The following is a 26,680-nucleotide window of genomic DNA, read 5'->3' on the forward strand; positions in this document are numbered from 1 at the left end:
TTACAGTAGGCCTGTTTACAGTAGGCCTGTTTACAGTAGGCCTGTTTACAGTAGGCCTGTTTACAGTAGGCCTGTTTACAGTAGGCCTGATTACAGTAGGCCTGTTTACAGTAGGCCTGATTACAGTAGGCCTGTTTACAGTAGGCCTGATTACAGTAGGCCTGATTACAGTAGGCCTGATTACAGTAGGCCCAGTAGGCCTGATTACAGTAGGCCTGATTACAGTAGGCCTGATTACAGTAGGCCTGATTACAGTAGGCCTGTTTACAGTAGGCCTGTTTACAGTAGGCCTGTTTACAGTAGGCCTGTTTACAGTAGGCCTGTTTACAGTGGGCCTGATTACAGTAGGCCTGATTACAGTAGGCCTGATTACAGTAGGCCTGATTACAGTAGGCCTGATTACAGTAGGCCTGATTACAGTGGTAGCCTACACACTTCAAAGCAAAAGATCCGACTGTCTGTTCATCTGTTAAAAAGGTACTGTCTATTATAAGCCGCGCTCTCTATCGGTTGCACAGAGCAAAATACTGTAAATAACAGCCTCCCTAATAGGGCCAATGAAATGAGAGATGGTCATTTGTTATAGTTCATATGCTAGAAGAAGCTTTAGCCTAACGGCCAGAAAAGGTGATGGGTTTTAATAGTTTCAGTTTTAATGTCACATGCACAGTGAAATGCCTTTTTACAAACTCAAAACCTAACAATACAATAATCAATAGTGAAGTTTTACTAGAAAAACACAAGGAATAAGAATATGAAATACAACGTACATTCTGCAATGGTTACAAAAATAGCCTATGTTTTCGAAAGTAAACAATATTCAGACGTCTACAAAAACACATGGGAATCTACTGTTCTACCGTTTAAAAAAAAAAAAACTGCGCTCCGGATCGAATAGAGATAAAAATACTTGGAAGTAAATTTTTCTACCGTAAAGTGGGTTTGAATTCAATGAGAAGCTGGGACATTGTCGGGCCTTTAGTCTACTTCGTGATCCCCGGGACCACCCATACGTAGAATGTATGCACACATGACTGTAAGTCGCTTTGGATAAAAGCGTCTGATAAATGGCATATATTATTATTATTATTATTATTATTATTATATTACTATGAAATCATCACAGTCAGAAAAAGAGAAGGAATTTATTCCGCAATGATCGTGGCAAATGAAATGGGTTCCTTGGCTTATTTCAAACTATTTTAGAGTGCAAAAAAAAAATATGCTAGAAAATATTAAATAAAATAGCGCTACTCACTAGTGGCGAAGGATCGCATCTTATTTACCTGTTGTTTTGTTGTTTTTGTAATGAATAAGCATGTGATCATTTTCACTAAATATTAGACTACTGCCTGCGTACGGTCTAAAGACCATAGAGCAAAACACAATTGATCTCGTCAATTTCACTTTTGATAAATGCCAACTTTTTCCCTGAACTGGCGCATGCGTGTTTTGGAGTATATATATATTTTTTTAACTACACAACGTTTATAAATGAGTCCCCAGGGAAGATGTGTGTGTTCCAGAGAAATGGATCCCCCTAAGGAAAGGTCATAGTGAACCCACACAACCAGTGTAACACAACTACTAGGCTGCGTTCAACAGCTCTGGGCCTTCCTCTGACACTAGAGCTGCGTTCAACAGCACTGGGCCTTCCTCTGACACTAGAGCTGCGTTCAACAGCTCTGGGCCTTCCTCTGAAACTAGAGCTGCGTTCAACAGCACTGGGCCTTCCTCTGACACTAGAGCTGCGTTCAACAGCACTGGGCCTTCCTCTGACACTAGAGCTGCGTTCAACAGCACTGGGCCTTCCTCTGAAACTAGAGCTGCGTTCAACAGCACTGGGCCTTCCTCTGAAACTAGAGCTGCGTTCAACAGCACTGGGCCTTCCTCAAAGTAGGAAGCGCTGGGCCTTCCTCTGAAACTAGAGCTGGGCGTTCAACAGCTCTGGGCCTTCCTCTGAGACTAGAGCTGCGTTCTGAAACAGCTCTGGGCCTTCCTCTGAGACTAGAGCTGCGTTCAACAGCTCTGGGCCTTCCTCTGAGACTAGACGTTCAACAGCTCTGGGCCTTCCTCTGAACAGCTCTCAACAGCTCTGGGCCTTCCTCTGAGACTAGAGCTGCGTTCAACAGCTCTGGGCCTTCCTCTGACACTAGAGCTGCGTTCAACAGCTCTGGGCCTTCCTCTGACACTAGAGCTGCGTTCAACAGCACTGGGCCTTCCTCTGACACTAGAGCTGCGTTCAACAGCACTGGGCCTTCCTCTGACACTAGAGCTGCGTTCAACAGCACTGGGCCTTCCTCTGACACTAGAGCTGCGTTCAACAGCTCTGGGCCTTCCTCTGAAACTAGAGCTGCGTTCAACAGCACTGGGCCTTCCTCTGAAACTAGAGCTGCGTTCAACAGCACTGGGCCTTCCTCTGAAACTAGAGCTGCGTTCAACAGCTGGGCCTTCCTCTGTTCAACAGCTCTGGACCTTCCTCTGAAACTCAACAGAGCTGCGTTCATCAGCACTGGGCCTTCCTCTGAAAGTACGTTTTCAGCAGCTCTGGGCTTTCCTCTGAAACTAGAGCTGCGTTCAACAGCTCTGGGCCTTCCTCTGAAACTAGAGCTGCGTTCAACAGCACTGGGCCTTCCTCTGAGACTAGAGCTGCTTTCAACAGCACTGGGCCTTCCTCTGAAACTAGTGCTGCGTTCAACAGCTCTGGGCCTTCCTCTGAAACTAGTGCTGCGTTCAACAGCACTGGGCCTTCCTCTGAAACTAGAGCTGCGTTCAACAGCACTGGGCCTTCCTCTGAAACTAGAGCTGCGTTCAACAGCACTGGGCCTTCCTCTGAAACTAGAGCTGCGTTCAACAGCACTGGGCCTTCCTCTGAAACTAGAGCTGCGTTCAACAGCACTGGGCCTTCCTCTGAAACTAGAGCTGCGTTCAACAGCACTGGGCCTTCCTCTGAAACTAGAGCTGCGTTCATCAGCACTGGGCCTTCCTCTGAAAGTAGGACAGCACTGGGCCTTCCTCTGAAACTAGAGCTGCATTCAACAGCACTGGGCCTTCCTCTGAAACTAGAGCTGCGTTCAACAGCACTGGGCCTTCCTCTGAGACTAGAGCTGTGTTCAACAGCACTGGGCCTTCCTCTGAAACTAGAGCTGCGTTCAACAGCACTGGGCCTTCCTCAAAGTAGGAAGCGCTGGGCCTTCCTCAAAGTAGGAAGCGCTGGGCCTTCCTCAAAGTAGGAAGCGCTGGGCCTTCCTCTGTAGGACAGGGCTAGGCAACTCAGTTCCTGGAGTGCTGCAGGTTAACTGAACAAAAAATATAAAATGCAATATGCAACCATGTCAAAGATTTTACTGAGTTACAGTTCATATAAGGAAATCAGTCAATTGAAAGGGCCTAATTAATTTATATCTATGGATTTCACATGACTGGGACATACAGATATGCATCTTGTTGGTCACAGATACCTTAAAAGGTAGAGGCGTGGATCAGAAAACCAGTCCGTATCTGGTGTGACCATTTGCTTCATGCAGCGCGACACATCTCCATCTACCAGAGTTGATCAGGCTGTTGATTAGGCTGATGATTGTGGCCTGTGGAATGTTGTCCCACTCCTCTTCAATGACTGTGTGAAGTTGCTGGATATTGTCAGGAACTGGAACACGCTGTCGTACACATCAATCCAGAGCATCCCAAACATGCTCAATGGTTAACATCTGGTGAGTATGCAGGCCATGTAAGAACTGTAAAATGTTCAGCTTCCAGGAATTGTGTACAGATCTTTGCGACATTGGGCCGTGCATTATCATGCTGAATGAAACATGAGGTGATGGCGGTGGATGAATGGCACGACAATGGGCCTCAGGATCTCGTCACGGTATCTCTGTGCATTCAAATTGACATCGATAAAATGCAGTTGTGTTTGTTGTCCGACGCGTATGTCTGCCTATACCATAACCCCACCTCCACCATGGGGCACTCTGTTCACAACATAAACATCAGCAAACCGCTCCCCCACACCACTCCATCTTGCCGGGTTTCATCCGTGAACTTTCCCAGAATGCCAGTGGACATCGAAGGTGAGCATTTGCCAATTGAAGTCGGTTACGACACAAAACTGCAGTGTGATGAAGACCCTGGTGAGAACAACGAGTATACAGATGAGCTTGTGCAGAAGTTCTTTGGGTGTGCAAATCCAGAGTTTCATCAGCTGTCTGGGTGGCTGTTCTCTGACGATCCCACAGGTGAAGAAGCCAGATGTGGAGGTCCTGGGCTGGCGGGGTTACACGTGAGGTCGGGTGGACTTACTGCCAAATTCAAAACATGAGACATCGGTGGCATTGTGTTGTGTGACAAAAGTGCACATTTGAGTGGCCTTTTATTGTCCCAGCACAAGGTGCACCTGTGCAATGATCATGAATCACTACTGTATCAACAATTAGTATAATCAACTGTCAATTACTATGTTTTCATTCTGAATAGTCGTTAGCTCTGGAGCTGCAAAAACCCAAATGACTTCAAGGCCACAAATAATTAATTAAATTGTTTTATTTACTAGACTAAGTTGAAAATGGGGTAGTTAAAAGATGCAATATCACGACCAGATACAACACAGCTATTGAGGTGAGAGGCTCTGCAGATCAATATGAATGGGCTTCTGGGAAATACATTTACAGGACTTCTGCAAATGATATGATCTTCTTCATAAAGAGATTGAATGGGAGAGCACTATGTCAACACAGGCTTTCACAACCCTGAAACTATAGAGATCACCAACCAGGAATAGACATGAAATAGGCTACCAATTAGCATTCGGTGTGGATGTTGCCGGGGATAGTAATTGACAGTGGGTTTGTAAATTAGACTTGCCATCTTACGATCTCCTCATCGACTTCCACCACTTTTACACGATCGCAGCGCCACTTTCAGAGGAAATGAATAATGTACTAGGTGTATATTGACTTGTATGTTGGTTGTTGCCTCTCTCAGTTCTCAGTCCAGGAAAGTAATGTGTTTTTTTACAGCTTTTCCCTGCAGTGAATTCTTCCCTCTGATCCCCAGGATGGATTGTCAAAACTTAAATTGGTTAGTCTTGAATGCTAACAGTGCATTCCACAAGATCTCCCCAGGGTTGATATCCCTCTGTCTGAGTAAGATCGGGAGAGTCGATGAGGGTGTGTGTGTGGTTTCCATGGAGATTGAGGTCTGGCTCCCCCCCTCCCCCGGTCACATAGAATCGCATGGTTTATCCATGTTTAGTGGAGATCTGTGTATAAAGTGTCGTGGGAGGGTGGGGAGAACAGCATCTAAAGACACACTTAGCTTAGCAGTGGGGTTAGGTTAGCGGTGGTCCGAGGCGGGCGTTGGGTTAGCGGTGGTCTGAGGCGGGCGTTGGGTTAGCGGTGGTCTGAGGCGGGCGTTGGGTTAGCGGTGGTCTGAGGCGGGCGTTGGGTTGGCGGTGGTCTGAGGCGGGCGTTGGGTTGGCGGTGGTCTGAGGCGGGCGTTGGGTTGGCGGTGGTCTGAGGCGGGCGTTGGGTTGGCGGTGGTCTGAGGCGGGCGTTGGGTTGGCGGTGGTCTGAGGCGGGCGTTGGGTTGGCGGTGGTCTGAGGCGGGCGTTGGGTTGGCGGTGGTCTGAGGCGGGCGTTGGGTTGGCGGTGGTCTGAGGCGGGCGTTGGGTTGGCGGTGGTCTGAGGCGGGCGTTGGGTTGGCGGTGGTCTGAGGCGGGCGTTGGGTTGGCGGTGGTCCGAGGCGGGCGTTGGGTTAGCAGGGTTTTCAAGTGCTACATTTTAATAACGATGGTTTCGGGGGAAACAGCTCTGACATTTTTAACGATGATGCTACGAAAGTTTTAACGATTAACTTGGCCTTAAGATGCTTTTGGGAAACCTGGCCCACCGCTCTCCAACCCTGTTCCTGGAGAGATACCCTCCTGTAGGTTTACACCAGGGCTTTCCAACCCTGTTCCTGGAGAGATACCATCCTGTAGGTTTACACCAGGGCTCTCCAACCCTGTTCCCGGAGTGATACCCTCCTGTAGGTTTACACCAGGGCTCTCCAACCCTGTTCCCGGAGAGATACCCTCCTGTAGGTTTAAACCAGGGCTTTCCAACCCTGTTCCTGGAGAGATACCATCCTGTAGGTTTAAACCAGGGCTTTCCAACCCTGTTCCTGGAGAGATGCCCTCCTGTAGGTTTAAACCAGGACTTCCAACCCTGTTCCTGGAGAGATGCCATCCTGTAGGTTTAAACCAGGGCTCTCCAACCCTGTTCCTGGAGAGATACCATCCTGTAAGGTTTAAACCAGGGCTTTCCAACCCTGTTCCCGGAGAGATGCCCTCCTGTAGGTTTAAACCAGGACTTTCCAACCCTGTTCCCGGAGAGATGCCCTCCTGTAGGTTTAAACCAGGACTCTCCAACCCTGTTCCCGGAGATATACCCTCCTGTAGGTTTACACCAGGGCTTTCCAACCCTGTTCCTGGAGAGATACCCTCCTGTAGGTTTAAACCAGGACTCTCCAACCCTGTTCCCGGAGAGATACCCTCCTGTAGGTTTACACCAGGGCTCTCAACCCTGTTCCCGGAGAGATACACTCCTGTAGGTTTACACCAGGGCTCTCCAACCCTGTTCCTGGGGAGCTACCCTACTGTAGGTTTACACCAGGGCTCTCCAACCCTGTTCCTGGGGAGCTACCCTACTGTAGGTTTAAAACAGGGCTCTCCAACCCTGTTCCCGGAGAGATACCCTCCTGTAGGTTTACACCAGGGCTTTCCAACCCTGTTCCTGGAGAGATAACCTACAGGAGGGTTTCATTCCAACCTTAATCTAGTTCACCTGATCGTAATAATAAGCTGGTTGATTAGATGAACCAGGTAAGTTACAACTAGGTTTGGAGTGTAAACCTACAGGAGGTTATCTCTCCAGGAACAGGGTTGTAGTGTAAACCTACAGGAGGGTCTCTCTCCAGGAACAGGGTTGTAGTGTAAACCTACAGGAGGTTATCTCTCCAGGAACAGGGTTGTCATTAAACCTACAGGAGGTATCTCTCCAGGTTCAGGGTTGATGTAAACCTACAGGAGGGTATCTCTCCAGGAACAGGGTTGATTAAATTAAGGAGGTAATCTCTCCAGGAACAGGGTTTGAGTGTAAACCTACAGGAGGGTCTCTCTCCAGGAACAGGGTTGTAGTGTAAACCTACAGGAGGGTCTCTCTCCAGGAACAGGGTTGTAGTGTAAACCTACAGGAGGGTCTCTCTCCAGGAACAGGGTTGTAGTGTAAACCTACAGGAGGGTATCTCTCCAGGAACAGGGTTGTAGTGTAAACCTACAGGAGGGTATCTCTCCAGGAACAGGGTTGTAGTGTAAACCTACAGGAGGGTATCTCTCCAGGAACAGGGTTGTAGTGTAAACCTACAGGAGGGTATCTCTCCAGGAACAGGGTTGTAGTGTAAACCTACAGGAGGGTATCTCTCCAGGAACAGGTGTAGGGTAAACCTACAGGAGGGTCTCTCTCCAGGAACAGGTGTAGGGTAAACCTACAGGAGGGTCTCTCTCCAGGAACAGGTGTAGGGTAAACCTACAGGAGGGTCTCTCTCCAGGAACAGGTGTAGGGTAAACCTACAGGAGGGTCTCTCTCCAGGAACAGGTGTAGGGTAAACCTACAGGAGGGTATCTCTCCAGGAACAGGTGTAGGGTAAACCTACAGGAGGGTCTCTCTCCAGGAACAGGTGTAGGGTAATCCTACAGGAGGGTAATCTCTCCAGGAACAGGGTTGTAGTGTAAACCTACAGGAGGGTATCTCTCCAGGAACAGGGTTGTAGTGTAAACCTACAGGAGGGTTGTAGTGTAAACCTACAGGAGGGTATCTCTCCAGGTCAGGTGTAGGGTAGGGGTTGTGGATTTGATTCCAGAATAGGCCATATATACTGAAGAAGTCTGGATAACAACTTCTGCTAAAATAATAATAATTACATCATTTAGGAATATGTGAATCAGACAAATAGTTCTGGTGGTTGCCATGACGATCTTTCATGCCTCTGGCTCTCTGTCAGAAACCGTTTTGAATAGATAGTAGTAGTTTGTTTGCCAAGGCAAGTGGGGCACACATCAGATGGCTTGCCTGCAGACTTGCATTCTGTGTCCTTGAGTAAAGCACGTCTCTAATATGTTCTGTCTGCGTTCTTTACACACACACCTGTAGAAGGGAGACTGGCCGATGCACAAGTTGGAGTGTACAGCCATGTGTTCCTATGGGGAGAACTGGTGTCCGTCAGAGACCGTCAGACTGGTGGCCAGGATCATCATGAAACAGGTGGGTCTGTGGTTGGGTCTGTGTGTGGGTTGGTGGATGGGTCTGTGTGTGGGTTGGTGGGTGGGTCTGTGTGTGGGTTGGTGGGTGGGTCTGTGTGTGGGTTGGTGGGTGGGTCTGTGTGTGGGTTGATGGGTGGGTCTGTGTGAGTTGGTGGATGGGTCTGTGTGTGAGTTGGTGGATGGGTCTGTGTGTGGGTGGGTGTATGGATGGGTCTGTGGGTGGATGGGTCTGTGTGTGGGTGGGTGTATGTATGGGTCTGTGGGTGGGTGGGTGGATGGGTCTGTGTGTGGGTGGGTGTGTGTGTGTGTATGTGGGTTGGTGGATGGGTCTGTGTGTGGGTTGGTTGGTGGATGGGTCTGTGTGTGAGTTGGTGGATGGGTCTGTGTGTGGGTGGGTGTATGTATGGGTCTGTGGGTGGATGGGTCTGTGTGGGTGGGTGTATGTATGGGTCTGTGGGTGGATGGGTCTGTGTGTGGGTGGGGTGTGTGTGGGTGTGTGTATGTGGGTTGGTGGATGGGTCTGTGTGGGTTGGTTGGTGGATGGGTCTGTGTGTGGGTTGGTTGGTGGATGGGTCTGTGGGTGGGTGGGTGGGTGGGTGGGTGGGTGGATGGGTCTGTGGGTGGATGGGTCTGTGTGTGGGTGGGTGGATGGGTCTGTGGGTGGGTGGGTGGATGGGTCTGTGTGTGGGTTGGTGGATGGGTCTGTTGTGGGTTGGTGGATGGGTCTGTGTGTGTGTGGGTTGGTGGATGGGTCTGGGGTGGGTGGGTGGATGGGTCTGTGGGTGGGTGGGTGGATGGGTCTGTGTGTGTGTGGGTTGGTGGATGGGATGGGTGTGGGTTGGTGGATGGGTCTGTGTGTGGGTTGGTGGATGGGTCTGTGTGTGTGTGGGTTGGTGGATGGGTCTGTGTGGGTTGGTGGATGGGTCTGTGTGTGGGTTGGTGGATGGGTCTGTGTGTGGGTGGGTGGGTGGGTGGGTGGATGGGTGTATGTGTGGGTTGGTGGATGGGTGGTGGGTTGGTGGATGGGGGTGGGTGGGTGGGTTGGTGGATGGGTGGGTGGGTCTGTGTGTGGGTTGGTGGATGGGTATGTATGTATGTGTGTGGGTTGGTGGATGGGTTGGTGGTTGGTGGATGGGTCTGTGTGTGGGTTGGTGGATGGGTTGGTGGTTGGTGGATGGGTTGTGTGGGTTGTTGGGTCTGGGTGGGTTGGTGGATGGGATGTGTGTGGGTTGGTGTGTGGGTTGGTGGATGGGTATGTCTGGGTTGGTGGATGGGTTGGTGGTTGGTGGATGGGTCTGTGTGTGGGTTGGTGGATGGGTCTGGTCTGTGTGTGGATGGGTATGTATGTGGGTTGGTGGATGGGTTGGTGGATGGGTCTGTGTGTGGGTTTGTGGGTGTGTGTGGATCAATTACCCATAAATGTGTTCTGCTTTGTCGTCACCAGAAGGTCACAACGGAACGGACACAGTCAGAGAGGCTGTTACTCCTCAGCGAGTTTGAAGCCCGTAAGTACACAGATTAGATACATAGTACTAAAACTCCCAAAAGGGTTTTCAGAAATCCTAGTTGGAAGATTCCCGGAATCATGGCGGGAATAAACAGGAATTCCGGACTGGGATTTCTGGAAAACCAGGGAATTTGGGGGAAATTACCAGAATAGTGCAACCCCACATAGGACATACAGTTGAAGTTGGAAGTTTACATACACTTTGGCCAAATACATTTAAACTCGTTTTTTTTTCTCATAATTCCTGACATTTAATCCTAGTAAAAATTCCCTGTTTTAGGTCAGTTAGGATCATCACTTTATTTTAAGAATGTGAAATGTCTGAATAATAGTAGAGAATGATTGATTTATTTCAGCTTTTATTTCTTTCATCACATTCCCAGTGGGTCACAAGTTACATACATACACTCAATTAGTATTTAGTAGCGTTGCCTTTTAAATTGTTTAACTTGAGTCCAATGTTTCGGGTAGCCTTCCAGAAGCTTCCGACAATAAGTTGGGTGAATTTTGGCCCATTCCTCCTGACTGAGCTGGTGTAACTGAGTCAGGTTCCTATAGGATTGAGGTCAGGGCTTTGTGATGGCCTCTCCAATACCTTGACTTTGTTGTCCTTAAGCCATTTTGCCACAACTTTGGAAGTATGTTTGGGCTCATTGTCCATTTGGAAGAACCATTTGCGACCAAGCGTTAACTTCCTGACTGATGTCTTGAGATGTTGCTTCAATATATCCACATAATTTTCCTCCCTCATGATGCCATCTAATTTGTGAAGTGCAACAGTCGCTCCTGCAGCAAAGCACCCCCACAACATGATGATGCCACCCCGTGCGTCACGGTTGGGATGGTGTTCTTCGGCTTGCAAATCTCCCACTTTTTCCTCCAAACATAACAATGGTCATTATGGCCAAACAGTTCTATTTTTGTTTCATCAGACCAGAGGACATGTGCTGTTGCAAACCGTAGTCTGGCTTTTTTTATGCCGGTTTTGAAGCAGTGGCTTCTTCCTTGCTGAGCAGCCTTTCAGGTTATGTCGATATAGGACTCGTTTTACTGTGGATATAGATACTTTTGTACCTGTTTTCGCCAGCATCTTCACAAGGTCCTTTGCTGTTGTTCTGTGATTAATTTGCACTTTTTGCACCACAGTATGTTAATCTCTAGGAGACAGAACGCGTCTCCTTCCTGAGCGGTATGACGGCTGCGTGGTCCCATGGTGTTTATACTTGCGTACTATTGTTTGTACAGATGAACGTAGTTCCTTCAGGCGTTTGGAAATTGCTCCCAAGGATGAACCAGACTTGTGGAGGTCTACAATTCTGTTCTGAGGTCTTGGCTGATTTATTTTGAGTTTCCCATGATGTCAAGCAAAGTGGCACTGAGTTTGAAGGTAGGCCTAGGAATACATCCACAGGTACACCTCCAATTGACTCAAATGATGTCAATTAGCCTATCAGAAGCTTCTAAAGCCATGACATCATTTTCTGGAATTTTCCAAGCTGTTTAAAGGCACACTCAACTTAGTGTATGTAAACTTCTGACCCACTGGAATTGTGATGCAGTGAATTATAAGTGAAAGTCTGTCTGTAAACAATTGTTGGAAAAATTACTTGTCATGTACAAAGTAGATGTCCTAACCGACCAAAACTATAGTTCGTTAACAAGAAATTTGTGGAGTGGTTGCAAAACGAGTTTTAATGACTCCAACCTCAGTGTATGTAAACTAGTTTTAATGACTCCAACCTAAGTGTATGTAAACTAGTTTTAATGACTCCAACCTCAGTGTATGTAAACTAGTTTTAATGACTCCAACCTCAGTGTATGTAAACTAGTTTTAATGACTCCAACCTAAGTGTATGTAAACTAGTTTTAATGACTCCAACCTAAGTGTATGTAAACTAGTTTTAATGACTCCAACCTAAGTGTATGTAAACTAGTTTTAATGACTCCAACCTAAGTGTATGTAAACTAGTTTTAATGACTCCAACCTAAGTGTATGTAAACTAGTTTTAATGACTCCAACCTAAGTGTATGTAAACTAGTTTTAATGACTCCAACCTCAGTGTATGTAAACTAGTTGTAATGACTCCAACCTAAGTGTATGTAAACTAGTTGTAATGACTCCAACCTAAGTGTATGTAAACTAGTTTTAATGACTCCAACCTAAGTGTATGTAAACTAGTTTTAATGACTCCAACCTCAGTGTATGTAAACTAGTTGTAATGACTCCAACCTAAGTGTATGTAAACTAGTTTTAATGACTCCAACCTCAGTGTATGTAAACTAGTTTTAATGACTCCAACCTCAGTGTATGTAAACTAGTTTTAATGACTCCAACCTAAGTGTATGTAAACTAGTTTTAATGACTCCAACCTAAGTGTATGTAAACTAGTTTTAATGACTCCAACCTCAGTGTATGTAAACTAGTTGTAATGACTCCAACCTAAGTGTATGTAAACTAGTTTTAATGACTCCAACCTCAGTGTATGTAAACTAGTTTTAATGACTCCAACCTAAGTGTATGTAAACTTCTGACTTCAACTGTATGTCACACTATATTGAGGTAAAAATGGAGCATAATGCTTATATAGATGTAATCACATTTTATTGGTTGCGTGGTTAGCAGATGTTCTGGATAAGAGCGTCTGCTAAATGACTTAAATGTAAATGCAGATGTTAATGCGAGTGTCGCGAATTGCTTGTGCTTCTCGTTGCCGACAGTAGCAGTAATATCTAACAATTCCCCAACAAATACCTGATACACACACATCTAAAAGGGGTGAATGAGAATATGTACATGTAAATATATGGATGAGCGATGGCCGAGAGTCATAGTCAAGGTGCAGTAGATACAGTATATACAGTGCCTTGCGAAAGTATTCGGGCCCCCTTGAACTTTGCGACCTTTTGCCACATTTCAGGCTTCAAACATAAAGATATAAAACTGTATTTTTTTTGTGAAGAATCAACAACAAGTGGGACACAATCATGAAGTGGAACGACATTTATTGGATATTTCAAACTTTTTTAACAAATGAAAAACTGAAAAATTGGGTGTGCAAAATTATTCAGCCCCTTTACTTTCAGTGCAGCAAACTCTCTCCAGAAGTTCAGTGAGGATCTCTGAATGATCCAATGTTGACCTAAACGACTAATGATGATAAATACAATCCACCTGTGTGTAATCAAGTCTCTGTATAAATGCACCTGCACTGTGATAGTCTCAGAGGTCCGTTAAAAGCGCAGAGAGCATCATGAAGAACAAGGAACACACCAGGCAGGTTCGAGATACTGTTGTGAAGAATTTTAAAGCCTGATTTAGATACAAAAATATTTCCCAAGCTTTAAACATCCCAAGGAGCACTGTGCAAGCGATAATATTGAAATGGAAGGAGTATCAGACCACTGCAAATCTACCAAGACCTGGCCGTCCCTCTAAACTTTCAGCTCATACAAGGAGAAGACTGATCAGAGATGCAGCCAAGAGGCCCATGATCACTCTGGATGAACTGCAGAGATCTACAGCTGAGGTGGGAGACTCTGTCCATAGGACAACAATCAGTCGTATATTGCACAAATCTGGCCTTTATGGAAGTGGCAAGAAGAAAGCCATTTCTTAAAGATATCCATAAAAAGTGTTGTTTAAAGTTTGCCACAAGCCACCTGGGAGACACACCAAACATGTGGAAGAAGGTGCTCTGGTCAGATGAAACCAACTTTTTGGTAACAATGCAAAGTTCAAGTGGGCCGAATACTTTCGCAAGGTACTGTACAATAATGAGTAGTGTCAGAAATGTCAACAATGTTAAAGTGGCCTGTGATTGGTTGGCAGCAGCCTCTCGGAGTTAGTGATTGCTGTTTGATGTGACCTGCAGTCAAATTGGAGCTGGTCACATGGTGTGACCTACAGTAGAACCAGAGCTGGTCACATGGTGTGACCTACAGTAGAACCAGAGCTGGTCACATGGTGTGACCTACAGTAGAACCAGAGCTGGTCACATGGTGTGACCTACAGTAGAACCAGAGCTGGTCACATGGTGTGACCTACAGTAGAACTAGAGCTGGTCACATGGTGTGACCTACAGTAGAACTAGAGCTGGTCACATGGTGTGACCTACAGTAGAACCAGAGCTGGTCACATGGTGTGACCTACAGTAGAACCAGAGCTGGTCACATGGTGTGACCTACAGTAGAACCAGAGCTGGTCACAGGGTGTGACCTACAGTAGAACTAGAGCTGGTCACATGGTGTGACCTACAGGAGAACTATTAATAGATGATCTATAGTACAGGCTCACTGCCAAATGAGGAAGGAGAGACTACACACACACACACACTTGTATCCTGGCCTGTACATACTGAGAGAGGGGAGGATAGGCAGAGTCTGTGTGGGACTGGACCAACAAGGAGGCCTCTCCATTCCTCTAGTCTTGCTGTTCATAGAGGAGGAGGCCTCTCCGGCCCTCTAGTCTAGGGAGGCCTCTCCGGTCCTCTCGTCTTGCTGTTCATAGAGGAGGAGGCCTCTCCGGCCCTCTAGTCTAGCTGTTCATAGAGGAGGAGGCCTCTCCGGTCCTCTAGTCTTGCTGTTCATAGAGGAGGAGGCCTCTCCGTTCCTCTCGTCTTGCTGTTCATAGAGGAGGAGGCCTCTCCGGTCCTCTAGTCTAGCTGTTCATAGAGGAGGAGGCCTCTCCGGTCCTCTAGTCTAGCTGTTCATAGAGGAGGAGGCCTCTCCGGTCCTCTAGTCTAGCTGTTCATAGAGGAGGAGGCCTCTCCGGTCCTCTAGTCTAGCTGTTCATAGAGGAGGAGGCCTCTCCGGTCCTCTAGTCTAGCTGTTCATAGAGGAGGAGGCCTCTCCGGTCCTCTCGTCTTGCTGTTCATAGAGGAGGAGGCCTCTCCGGTCCTCTCGTCTTGCTGTTCATAGAGGAGGAGGCCTCTCCGGTCCTCTAGTCTTGCTGTTCATAGAGGAGGAGGCCTCTCCGTTCCTCTAGTCTTGCTGTTCATAGAGGAGGAGGCCTCTCCGGTCCTCTAGTCTAGGGAGGCCTCTCCGGTCCTCTCGTCTAGCTGTTCATAGAGGAGGAGGCCTCTCCGGTCCTCTAGTCTAGCTGTTCATAGAGGAGGAGGCCTCTCCGGTCCTCTAGTCTAGCTGTTCATAGAGGAGGAGGCCTCTCCGGTCCTCTAGTCTAGCTGTTCATAGAGGAGGAGGCCTCTCCGGTCCTCTAGTCTAGCTGTTCATAGAGGAGGAGGCCTCTCCGGTCCTCTAGTCTAGGGAGGCCTCTCCGGTCCTCTAGTCTAGCTGTTCATAGAGGAGGAGGCCTCTCCGGTCCTCTCGTCTAGCTGTTCATAGAGGAGGAGGCCTCTCCGGTCCTCTAGTCTTGCTGTTCATAGAGGAGGAGGCCTCTCCGGTTCTCTCGTCTTGCTGTTCATAGAGGAGGAGGCCTCTCCGGTCCTCTCGTCTTGCTGTTCATAGAGGAGGAGGCCTCTCCGGCCCTCTAGTCTAGGGAGGCCTCTCCGGTCCTCTCGTCTAGCTGTTCATAGAGGAGGAGGCCTCTCAGTTCCTCTAGTCTAGGGCGGCCCTCTAGTCTAGGGAGGCCTCTCCGTTCCTCTCGTCTTGCTGTTCATAGAGGAGGAGGCCTCTCCGGTTCTCTCGTCTTGCTGTTCATAGAGGAGGAGGCCTCTCCGGTCCTCTAGTCTAGCTGTTCATAGAGGAGGAGGCCTCTCCGTTCCTCTAGTCTAGCTGTTCATAGAGGAGGAGGCCTCTCCGGTCCTCTCGTCTAGCTGTTCATAGAGGAGGAGGCCTCTCCGTTCCTCTCGTCTTGCTGTTCATAGAGGAGGAGGCCTCTCCGGTCCTCTAGTCTTGCTGTTCATAGAGGAGGAGGCCTCTCCGGTCCTCTCGTCTAGCTGTTCATAGAGGAGGAGGCCTCTCCGGTCCTCTAGTCTAGCTGTTCATAGAGGAGGAGGCCTCTCCGGTCCTCTAGTCTTGCTGTTCATAGAGGAGGAGGCCTCTCCGTTCCTCTAGTCTAGCTGTTCATAGAGGAGGAGGCCTCTCCGGTCCTCTAGTCTAGGGAGGCCTCTCCGTTCCTCTAGTCTAGCTGTTCATAGAGGAGGAGGCCTCTCCGTTCCTCTAGTCTAGCTGTTCATAGAGGAGGAGGCCTCTCAGTTCCTCTAGTCTAGGGAGGCCTCTCAGTTCCTCTAGTCTAGGGAGGCCTCTCCGTTCCTCTAGTCTAGGGAGGCCCCTCCGTTCCTCTAGTCTAGGGAGGCCCCTCCGTTCCTCTAGTCTAGGAGGCCCCTCCGTTCCTCTAGTCTAGGGAGGCCTCTCCGTTCCTCTAGTCTAGGGAGGCCTCTCCGTTCCTCTAGTCTAGGGAGGCCTCTCCGTTCCTCTAGTCTAAGGAGGCCTCTCCGTTCCTCTAGTCTAGGAGGCCCCTCCGTTCCTCTAGTCTAGGGAGGCCCCTCCGTTCCTCTAGTCTAGCTGTTCATAGAGGAGGAGGCCCCTCCGTTCCTCTAGTCTAGGGAGGCCCCTCCGTTCCTCTAGTCTAGGGAGGCCCCTCCGTTCCTCTAGTCTAAGGAGGCCTCTCCGTTCCTCTAGTCTAGGAGGCCCCTCCTTTCCTCTAGTCTAGGGAGGCCCCTCCTTTCCTCTAGTCTAGGGAGGCCTCTCCGTTCCTCTAGTCTAGGGAGGCCTCTCCGTTCCTCTAGTCTAGGGAGGCCTCTCCGTTCCTCTAGTCTAGGGAGGCCCCTCCTTTCCTCTAGTCTAGGGAGGCCTCTCTGTTCCTCTAGTCTAGGGAGGCCTCTCTGTTCCTCTAGTCTAGGGAGGCCTCTCTGTTCCTCTAGTCTTGCTGTTCATAGAGGAGGAGGCCCTCCGTTCCTCTAGTCTAAGGAGGCCCCTCCGTTCCTCTAGTCTAAGGAGGCCCCTCCGTTCCTCTAGTCTAGGGAGGCCCCTCCGTTCCTCTAGTCTAGGAGGCCTCTCTGTTCCTCTAGTCTAGGGAGGCCTCTCTGTTCCTCTAGTCTTGCTGTTCATAGAGGAGGCCCCTCCGTTCCTCTAGTCTAGGGAGGCCCCTCCGTTCCTCTAGTCTAGGGAGGCCTCTCCGTTCCTCTAGTCTAAGGAGGCCTCTCAGTTCCTCTAGTCTAGGGAGGCCTCTCAGTTCCTCTAGTCTAGGGAGGCCCCTCCGTTCCTCTAGTCTAGGGAGGCCCCTCCGTTCCTCTAGTCTAAGGAGGCCTCTCTGTTCCTCTAGTCTAGGGAGGCCTCTCCGTTCCTCTAGTCTAGGGAGGCCTCTCCGTTCCTCTAGTCTAGGGAGGCCTCTCTGTTCCTCTAGTCTAGGGAGGCCTCTCCGTTCCTCTAGTCTAGGGAGGCCTCTCCGTTCCTCTAGTCTAGGGAGGCCTCTCCGTTCCTCTAGTCTAGGGAGGCCTCTCCGTTCCTCTAGTCTAGGGAGGCCCCTCCGGTCCTCTAGTCTTGCTGTTCATAGAGGAGGAGGTCTCTCAGTTCCTCTAGTCTAGCTGTTCATAGAGGAGGATGCCCCTCCGTTCCTCTAGTCTAGGGAGGCCTCTCTGTTCCTCTAGTCTAGGGAGGCCTCTCCGTTCCTCTAGTCTAGGGAGGCCTCTCCGTTCCTCTAGTCTAGGGAGGCCTCTCCGTTCCTCTAGTCTAGGGAGGCCCCTCCGGTCCTCTAGTCTAGGGAGGCCCCTCCGGTCCTCTAGTCTTGCTGTTCATAGAGGAGGAGGTCTCTCAGTTCCTCTAGTCTAGCTGTTCATAGAGGAGGATGCCCCTCCGTTCCTCTAGTCTAGGGAGGCCTCTCTGTTCCTCTAGTCTAGGGAGGCCTCTCCGTTCCTCTAGTCTAGGGAGGCCCCTCCGGTCCTCTAGTCTTGCTGTTCATAGAGGAGGAGGTCTCTCAGTTCCTCTAGTCTAGCTGTTCATAGAGGAGGATGCCCCTCCGTTCCTCTAGTCTAGGGAGGCCCCTCCGTTCCTCTAGTCTAGGGGAGGCCCCTCCGTTCCTCTAGTCTTGCTGTTCATAGAGGAGGAGGCCTCTCCGTTCCTCTAGTCTTGCTGTTCATAGAGGAGGAGGCCCCTCCTTTCCTCTAGTCTAGGGAGGCCCCTCCTTTCCTCTAGTCTAGTGAGGCCCCTCCGTTCCTCTAGTCTAGGGAGGCCCCTCCTTTCCTCTAGTCTAGGGAGGCCCCTCCGTTCCTCTAGTCTAGGGAGGCCCCTCCGTTCCTCTAGTCTAGGGAGGCCCCTCCGTTCCTCTAGTCTAGGGAGGCCCCTCCGTTCCTCTAGTCTAGGGAGGCCCCTCCGTTCCTCTAGTCTTGCTGTTCATAGAGGAGGAGGCCCTCTGTTCCTCTAGTCTTGCTGTTCATAGAGGAGGAGGCCCTCCTTTCCTCTAGTCTAGGGAGGCCCCTCCGTTCCTCTAGTCTAGTGAGGCCCCTCCGTTCCTCTAGTCTAGTGAGGCCCCTCCGTTCCTCTAGTCTAGGGAGGCCTCTCCGTTCCTCTAGTCTAAGGAGGCCTCTCCGTTCCTCTAGTCTAGGGAGGCCCCTCCGTTCCTCTAGTCTAGGGAGGCCCCCTCCGTTCCTCTAGTCTAAGGAGGCCTCTCCGTTCCTCTAGTCTAGGGAGGCCTCTCCGTTCCTCTAGTCTAGGAGGCCTCTCCGTTCCTCTAGTCTAGGGAGGCCTCTCCGTTCCTCTAGTCTAAGGAGGCCTCTCCGTTCCTCTAGTCTAGGGAGGCCCCTCCGTTCCTCTAGTCTAGGGAGGCCCCTCCGTTCCTCTAGTCTAGCTGTTCATAGAGGAGGAGGCCCCTCCGTTCCTCTAGTCTAGGGAGGCCCCTCCGTTCCTCTAGTCTAAGGAGGCCTCTCCGTTCCTCTAGTCTAGGGAGGCCTCTCCGTTCCTCTAGTCTAGGGAGGCCCCTCCTTTCCTCTAGTCTAGGGAGGCCCCTCCTTTCCTCTAGTCTAGGGAGGCCTCTCCGTTCCTCTAGTCTAGGAGGCCTCTCCGTTCCTCTAGTCTAGGGAGGCCTCTCCGTTCCTCTAGTCTAGGAGGCCTCTCCGTTCCTCTAGTCTAGGGAGGCCTCTCCGTTCCTCTAGTCTAGGGAGGCCCCTCCTTTCCTCTAGTCTAGGAGGCCCCTCCTTTCCTCTAGTCTAGGGAGGCCTCTCTGTTCCTCTAGTCTAGGGAGGCCTCTCTGTTCCTCTAGTCTAGGGAGGCCTCTCTGTTCCTCTAGTCTTGCTGTTCATAGAGGAGGAGGCCCCTCCGTTCCTCTAGTCTAAGGAGGCCCTCCGTTCCTCTAGTCTAGGGAGGCCCCTCCGTTCCTCTAGTCTAAGGAGGCCCCTCCGTTCCTCTAGTCTAGGGAGGCCCCTCCGTTCCTCTAGTCTAGGGAGGCCCCTCCGTTCCTCTAGTCTAGGGAGGCCTCTCTGTTCCTCTAGTCTAGGGAGGCCTCTCTGTTCCTCTAGTCTTGCTGTTCATAGAGGAGGCCCCTCCGTTCCTCTAGTCTAGGGAGGCCCCTCCGTTCCTCTAGTCTAGGGAGGCCTCTCCGTTCCTCTAGTCTAAGGAGGCCTCTCAGTTCCTCTAGTCTAGGAGGCCTCTCAGTTCCTCTAGTCTAGGGAGGCCTCTAAGTTCCTCTAGTCTAGGGAGGCCCCTCCGTTCCTCTAGTCTAGGGAGGCCCCTCCGTTCCTCTAGTCTAAGGAGGCCTCTCTGTTCCTCTAGTCTAGGGAGGCCTCTCCGTTCCTCTAGTCTAGGGAGGCCTCTCCGTTCCTCTAGTCTAGGGAGGCCTCTCCGTTCCTCTAGTCTAGGGAGGCCTCTCCGTTCCTCTAGTCTAGGGAGGCCCTCTCCGTTCCTCTAGTCTAGGGAGGCCTCTCCGTTCCTCTAGTCTAGGGAGGCCTCTCCGTTCCTCTAGTCTAGGGAGGCCCCTCCGGTCCTCTAGTCTTGCTGTTCATAGAGGAGGAGGTCTCTCAGTTCCTCTAGTCTAGCTGTTCATAGAGGAGGATGCCCCTCCGTTCCTCTAGTCTAGGGAGGCCTCTCTGTTCCTCTAGTCTAGGGAGGCCTCTCTGTTCCTCTAGTCTAGGGAGGCCTCTCCGTTCCTCTAGTCTAGGGAGGCCTCTCCGTTCCTCTAGTCTAGGGAGGCCTCTCCGTTCCTCTAGTCTAGGGAGGCCTCTCCGTTCCTCTAGTCTAGGAGGCCCCTCCGGTCCTCTAGTCTTGCTGTTCATAGAGGAGGAGGTCTCTCAGTTCCTCTAGTCTAGCTGTTCATAGAGGAGGATGCCCCTCCGTTCCTCTAGTCTAGGGAGGCCTCTCTGTTCCTCTAGTCTAGGAGGCCTCTCTGTTCCTCTAGTCTAGGGAGGCCTCTCTGTTCCTCTAGTCTAGGGAGGCCTCTCCGTTCCTCTAGTCTAGGGAGGCCTCTCCGTTCCTCTAGTCTAGGAGGCCCCTCCGTTCCTCTAGTCTTGCTGTTCATAGAGGAGGAGGCCTCTCCGTTCCTCTAGTCTTGCTGTTCATAGAGGAGGAGGCCCTCCTTTCCTCTAGTCTAGGGAGGCCCCTCCGTTCCTCTAGTCTAGGGAGGCCCCTCCGTTCCTCTAGTCTTGCTGTTCATAGAGGAGGAGGCCTCTCCGTTCCTCTAGTCTTGCTGTTCATAGAGGAGGAGGCCCTCCTTTCCTCTAGTCTAGGGAGGCCCCTCCGTTCCTCTAGTCTAGGGAGGCCCCTCCGTTCCTCTAGTCTAGGGAGGCCCCTCCGTTCCTCTAGTCTAGGGAGGCCCCTCCGTTCCTCTAGTCTAGGGAGGCCCCTCCGTTCCTCTAGTCTTGCTGTTCATAGAGGAGGAGGCCCCTCCGTTCCTCTAGTCTTGCTGTTCATAGAGGAGGAGGCCCCTCCGTTCCTCTAGTCTTGCTGTTCATAGAGGAGGAGGCCTCTCCGTTCCTCTCGTCTTGCTGTTCATAGAGGAGGAGGCCCCTCCGTTCCTCTAGTCTTGCTGTTCATAGAGGAGGAGGCCTCTCCGTTCCTCTAGTCTAGCTGTTCATAGAGGAGGATGCCCCTCCGTTCCTCTAGTCAGGGAGGCCTCTCTGTTCCTCTAGTCTAGGGAGGCCTCTCCGTTCCTCTAGTCTAGGGAGGCCCCTCCGGTCCTCTAGTCTTGCTGTTCATAGAGGAGGTCTCTCAGTTCCTCTAGTCTAGCTGTTCATAGAGGAGGATGCCCCTCCGTTCCTCTAGTCTAGGGAGGCCCCTCCGTTCCTCTAGTCTAGGGAGGCCCCTCCGTTCCTCTAGTCTTGCTGTTCATAGAGGAGGAGGCCTCTCCGTTCCTCTAGTCTTGCTGTTCATAGAGGAGGAGGCCCCTCCTTTCCTCTAGTCTAGGGAGGCCCCTCCGTTCCTCTAGTCTAGTGAGGCCCCTCCGTTCCTCTAGTCTAGGGAGGCCCCTCCGTTCCTCTAGTCTAGGGAGGCCCCTCCGTTCCTCTAGTCTAGGGAGGCCCCTCCGTTCCTCTAGTCTAGGGAGGCCCCTCCGTTCCTCTAGTCTAGCTGTTCATAGAGGAGGAGGCCTCTCCGTTCCTCTAGTCTAGCTGTTCATAGAGGAGGAGGCCTCTCCGGTTCTCTCGTCTTGCTGTTCATAGAGGAGGAGGCCTCTCCAGTCCTCTCGTCTTGCTGTTCATAGAGGAGGAGGCCTCTCCAGTCCTCTCGTCTTGCTGTTCATAGAGGAGGAGGCCTTTTCGAGTTTCTGCACAGACAACAGGCTGCTGGCATATATCATGACTCCTCACACCTGTCACATGACCTAGCAGGTGCACAGCCTCCAGCCCCCCGCTTCCAAGAACGTATCCCCCCTCCTTCTGATCCACAGGGACTTTATGTGTCGACAGCAATGTAGTCGACAAGAGCACAGCCAGATCTGTGTCCAGGCTAGTCTAGGTCTGACCTCATTGTGCCAACAAGAAAACATCTGACTCATATGTTGTGTTCTAGATGACTGTAGTGCACTGAACAAAAAATATAAACCAAACAATTGAAAATATTTTACAGATTTTTTATTTTATTTTTTTAAAAAAATTTTTTTTACAGTTCATATAAGGAAATCTGTTAATAATAAAAATAAAAATAAGAATTAGGACCTAATCTATGCATTTCACATGACTGGGAATTCAGATATGCAGATGCTGTACCAAAAAGAAAGAGAGGAAAAAAAGTAGGGGTGTGGATCAGAAAACCAGTCAGTATCTGGTGTGACCCCCATTTGCCTCATGCAGTGTGACACATCTCCTTCACATAGAGTTGATCAGGCTGTTGATTGTGTTCTGTGGAATGTCGTCCCACTCCTCTTCAGTGGCTGTGGGAAGTTGCTGGATATTGGCGGGAACTGGAACACGCTGTCGTACACATCGATCCAGAGCATCCCAAACATGCTCATTGGGTGACCTGTCTGGTGTGTTTGTAGGCCAGGGAAGAACTGGGACATTTTCAGCTTCCAGGAATTGTGTACAGATCCTTGCGACATGGGGCCTTGCATTATAATGCTGAAACATGAGGTGATGGTGGTGGATGAATGGCACGACAATGGGCCTCAGGATCTTTTCATGGTATCTCTGTGCATTCAAATTGCCATCGATAAAATGCAATTATGTTCATTGCCTGTAGCGTATGTCTGCCTATACCATAACCCCACCTCCACCATGGGACACTCTGTTCACAATGTTGACGTCAGCAAACCTCTCGCATAAACAACTCCACACACGCTGTCTGCCATCTGCCCGGTTCAGCTGAAACCGGGATTCGTCCGTGATGAGCACACTTCTCCAACGTGCCAGTGGCCATCAGAGGTGATCATTTACCCACTGAAGTCGGTTACAACGCTGAGCTGCAGTCTGGTCGAGACCCTGCTGAGGACAGATGAGCTTCCCGGAGACAGTTCCTGACAGTTTATGTAGAAATTCTTTGGTTGTTCAAACCTACAGTTTCATCCAGGTGCCTGGTCGCAGTCGATCCCGCAGGTGAAGAAGCCGTATGTGGAGGTCTTGGGCTGGCGTGGTTACATGAGGTCTACAGTTTTGAGGCCGGTTGGACATACTGCTAAATTGTCTAAAGTAACGTTTGGAGGCGGCTTATGGTAGAGAAATTATCAATAATTTCTCTGCGAACAGCTGTGGTGGACAATCCTGCGGTCAGCATGCCAATTGCACGCTCCGTCAAAACTTGAGACATCTGTGGCATTGTGTTGTGACACAACTGCACATTTTAAAGTGGCCTTTTATTGTCCCCAGCACGAGGTGCACCTGTGAAATCATGCTGTTTAATCAGCTTCTTGATAGGCCACACCTGTCGGGTGGATGGATTATTTTGACAAATGAGAAATGCTCACTAACAGCGATGTAAACAAATTTGTGCTCAACATTTGAGAGAAATAAGCTTTTTGTGTGTATGGAACATTTCTGGGATCTTTTATTTCATCTCATGAACCATGGGACCAACACTATGTTGAGTTTATATGTTGTTCAGTGTATGACCTGCAATGGGAAGATTAATGTTTCTCTGCCTCCTCCCCCTCCACCACCTCCTCTCCCCTTTCTCTCTCCTCCCCTCCACCACCTCCTCTCCCCTTTCTCTCTCCTCCCCTCCACCACCTCCTCTCCCCTTTCTCTCTCCTTCCCCTCCACCACCTCCTCTCCCCTTTCTCTCTCCTTCCCCTCCACCACCTCCTCTCCCCTTTCTCTCTCCTTCCCCTCCACCACCTCCTCTCCCCTTTCTCTCTCCTTCCCCTCTCTCTCCTCCTCCTCTCCCCTTTCTCTCCCCTTTCTCTCTCCTTCCCCTCTCTCTCCTCCTCCTCTCCCCTTTCTCTCTCCTTCCCCTCTCTCCCCTTTCTCTCTCCTTTCCCTCCACAACCCCCCCCTCCACCACCTCCTCTCTCCCCTTTCCCTCCACCACCCCCCTTTCTCTCTCCTCTCTCTCAGACCTGGATAAGTTGGACAGTGAGAAGAATGAGATGAACCAGACGGATATAGCTGCACTGCATCATTTCTACTCTCGACACATAGACTTCCCTGATGACCAAACCCTCACTGTTCTCTTTGGACAGGTAAGGAGGATAGGATCTAGTTTTTATACATCTATGTTACAGCAGCTCTGCATCATCACTACTGCTGTGGTCACAGTCACGGGTAGCCTGGCTGACTCGGCTCACGTGGTCCACTGGTAGCCTGGCTGACTCTGCTCGCGTGGTCCACGGGTAGCCTGGCTGACTCTGCTCGCGTGGTCCACTGGTAGCCTGGCTGACTCTGCTCGCGTGGTCCACTGGTAGCCTGGCTGACTCTGCTCGCGTGGTCCACTGGTAGCCTGGCTGACTCTGCTCGCGTGGTCCACTGGTAGCCTGGCTGACTCTGCTCGCGTGGTCCACTGGTAGCCTGGCTGACTCTGCTCGCGTGGTCCACTGGTAGCCTGGCTGACTCTGCTCGCGTGGTCCACTGGTAGCCTGGCTGACTCGGCTCGCGTGGTCCACTGGTAGCCTGGCTGACTCGGCTCGCGTGGTCCACTGGTAGCCTGGCTGACTCGGCTCGCGTGGTCCACTGGTAGCCTGGCTGACTCGGCTCGCGTGGTCCACGGGTAGCCTGGCTGACTCGGCTCGCGTGGTCCACTGGTAGCCTGGCTGACTCGGCTCGCGTGGTCCACGGGTAGCCTGGCTGACTCGGCTCGCGTGGTCCAAGGGTAGCCTGGCTGACTCGGCTCGCGTGGTCCACTGGTAGCCTGGCTGACTCGGCTCGCGTGGTCCACTGGTAGCCTGGCTGACTCGGCTCGCGTGGTCCACGGGTAGCCTGGCTGACTCGGCTCGCGTGGTCCACGGGTAGCCTGGCTGACTCGGCTCGCGTGGTCCACGGGTAGCCTGGCTGACTCGGCTCGCGTGGTCCACGGGTAGCCTGGCTGACTCGGCTCGCGTGGTCCACGGGTAGCCTGGCTGACTCGGCTCGCGTGGTCCACGGGTAGCCTGGCTGACTCGGCTCGCGTGGTCCACGGGTAGCCTGGCTGACTCGGCTCGCGTGGTCCACGGGTAGCCTGGCTGACTCGACTCGCGTGGTCCACTGGTAGCCTGGCTGACTCGACTCGCGTGGTCCACTGGTAGCCTGGCTGACTCGACTCGCGTGGTCCACGGGTAGCCTGGCTGACTCGACTCGCGTGGTCCACGGGTAGCCTGGCTGACTCGACTCGCGTGGTCCACGGGTAGCCTGGCTGACTCGACTCGCGTGGTCCACGGGTAGCCTGGCTGACTCGGCTCGCGTGGTCCACGGGTAGCCTGGCTGACTCGGCTCGCGTGGTCCACTGGTAGCCTGGCTGACTCGACTCGCGTGGTCCACTGGTAGCCTGGCTGACTCGACTCGCGTGGTCCACTGGTAGCCTGGCTGACTCGGCTCGCGTTGTCCACGGGTAGCCTGGCTGACTCGGCTCGCGTGGTCCACGGGTAGCCTGGCTGACTCGGCTCGCGTGGTCCACTGGTAGCCTGGCTGACTCGGCTCGCGTGGTCCACGGGTAGCCTGGCTGACTCGACTCGCGTGGGACACGGGTAGCCTGACTCGCGTGGGACACGGGTAGCCTGACTCGCGTGGGACACGGGTAGCCTGACTCGCGTGGGACACGGGTAGCCTGACTCGCGTGGGACACGGGTAGCCTGACTCGCGTGGGACACGGGTAGCCTGACTCGCGTGGGACACGGGTAGCCTGACTCGCGTGGGACACGGGTAGCCTGACTCGCGTGGGACACGGGTTGGAGAGCTGTGACACACTGATCTGGACAGAAGGTCGTTGTAAATGCAGTATTCAAACTGAAATGTGCGGATCTTTGATTAGTTCTCTCAACAATGTTTTTGTTAGACAGACTAACTCACAGGTGGCCTCACCGTGCAATGTCAGAGCTTTGACACCCTGGTTGTTCTAGATTGGCTGTCAGCTGCCCATCTCTCCCCCTATTTCTGTCTTTTTCTCCCTCTCTCTCTCTCTTTCTCTCTCTCTCTTTCCCTCTCTCTCTCTCGCTCCACCTGTCTTGTTAACACACAGACATAATCCCCTGAATGACACCAGACTTCTCACCCACTCAGGACAGCCCTGAGGAACCTGACTTTTAACCGTTAGTTTCATTACATTAGTCAGGACAGCCCTGAGGAACCTGACCTTTAACCTTTAGGACAGCCCTGAGGGACCTGACCTTTAACCTTTCATTACATTAGTCAGGACAGCCCTGAGGGACCTGACCTTTAACCTTTAGGACAGCCCTGAGGGACCTGACCTTTAACCTTTCATTACATTAGTCAGGACAGCCCTGAGGGACCTGACCTTTAGCCTTTCATTACATTAGTCAGGACAGCCCTGAGGGACCTGACCTTTAACCTTTCATTACATTAGTCAGGACAGCCCCCTAGCATTTCTTATCTGCTACCACGAGGAGTAGAGATATTTGACCTTACACGTCTGCTCTCTCTCCCCCACTTGTCTCTCTACCCCCCTCACCTTTTCCCACCTGTCTCTCTACCCCCCTCACCTTCTCCCACCTGTCTCTCTACCCCCTCACCTTCTCCCACCTCTCTCTACCCCCCCTCACCTTCTCCCACCTCTCTCTACCCCCCCTCACCTTCTCCCACCTCTCTCTACCCCCTCACCTTCTCCCACCTCTCTCTACCCCCCTCACCTCACCACCTCTCTCTACCCCCTCACCTTCTCCCACCTGTCTCTCTACCCCCTCACCTTTTCCCACCTGTCTCTCTACCCCCCTCACCTTCTCCCACCTCTCTCTCTACCCCCCCCCTCACCTTCTCCCACCTGTCTCTCTACCCCCCCTCACCTTTTCCCACCTGTCTCTCTATCCCCCTCACCTTTTCCCACCTGTCTCTCTATCCCCCCTCACCTTTTCCCACCTGTCTCTCTATCCCCCTCACCTTTTCCCACCTGTCTCTCTACTTCCCCATCACCTT

The 26,680-nt window shown here is 51.3% G+C and overlaps 1 protein-coding gene across 1 annotated transcript in view; it reads left to right on the forward strand.

The window, feature by feature from the left end:
• Window positions 1-26,680, forward strand: part of LOC118382495 (N-lysine methyltransferase SMYD2-A-like) — a 69,922-nt gene that overhangs the window by 13,505 nt on the left and 29,737 nt on the right. The window contains 3 exon segments of the mRNA XM_052496225.1: window positions 8,190-8,300; window positions 9,744-9,804; window positions 23,678-23,802. Coding sequence (XP_052352185.1) covers window positions 8,190-8,300; window positions 9,744-9,804; window positions 23,678-23,802 — 297 coding nt within the window.

Source organism: Oncorhynchus keta, chromosome 35 (genome assembly GCF_023373465.1).
Source record: "Oncorhynchus keta strain PuntledgeMale-10-30-2019 chromosome 35, Oket_V2, whole genome shotgun sequence".
NCBI lineage: Eukaryota > Metazoa > Chordata > Actinopteri > Salmoniformes > Salmonidae > Oncorhynchus > Oncorhynchus keta.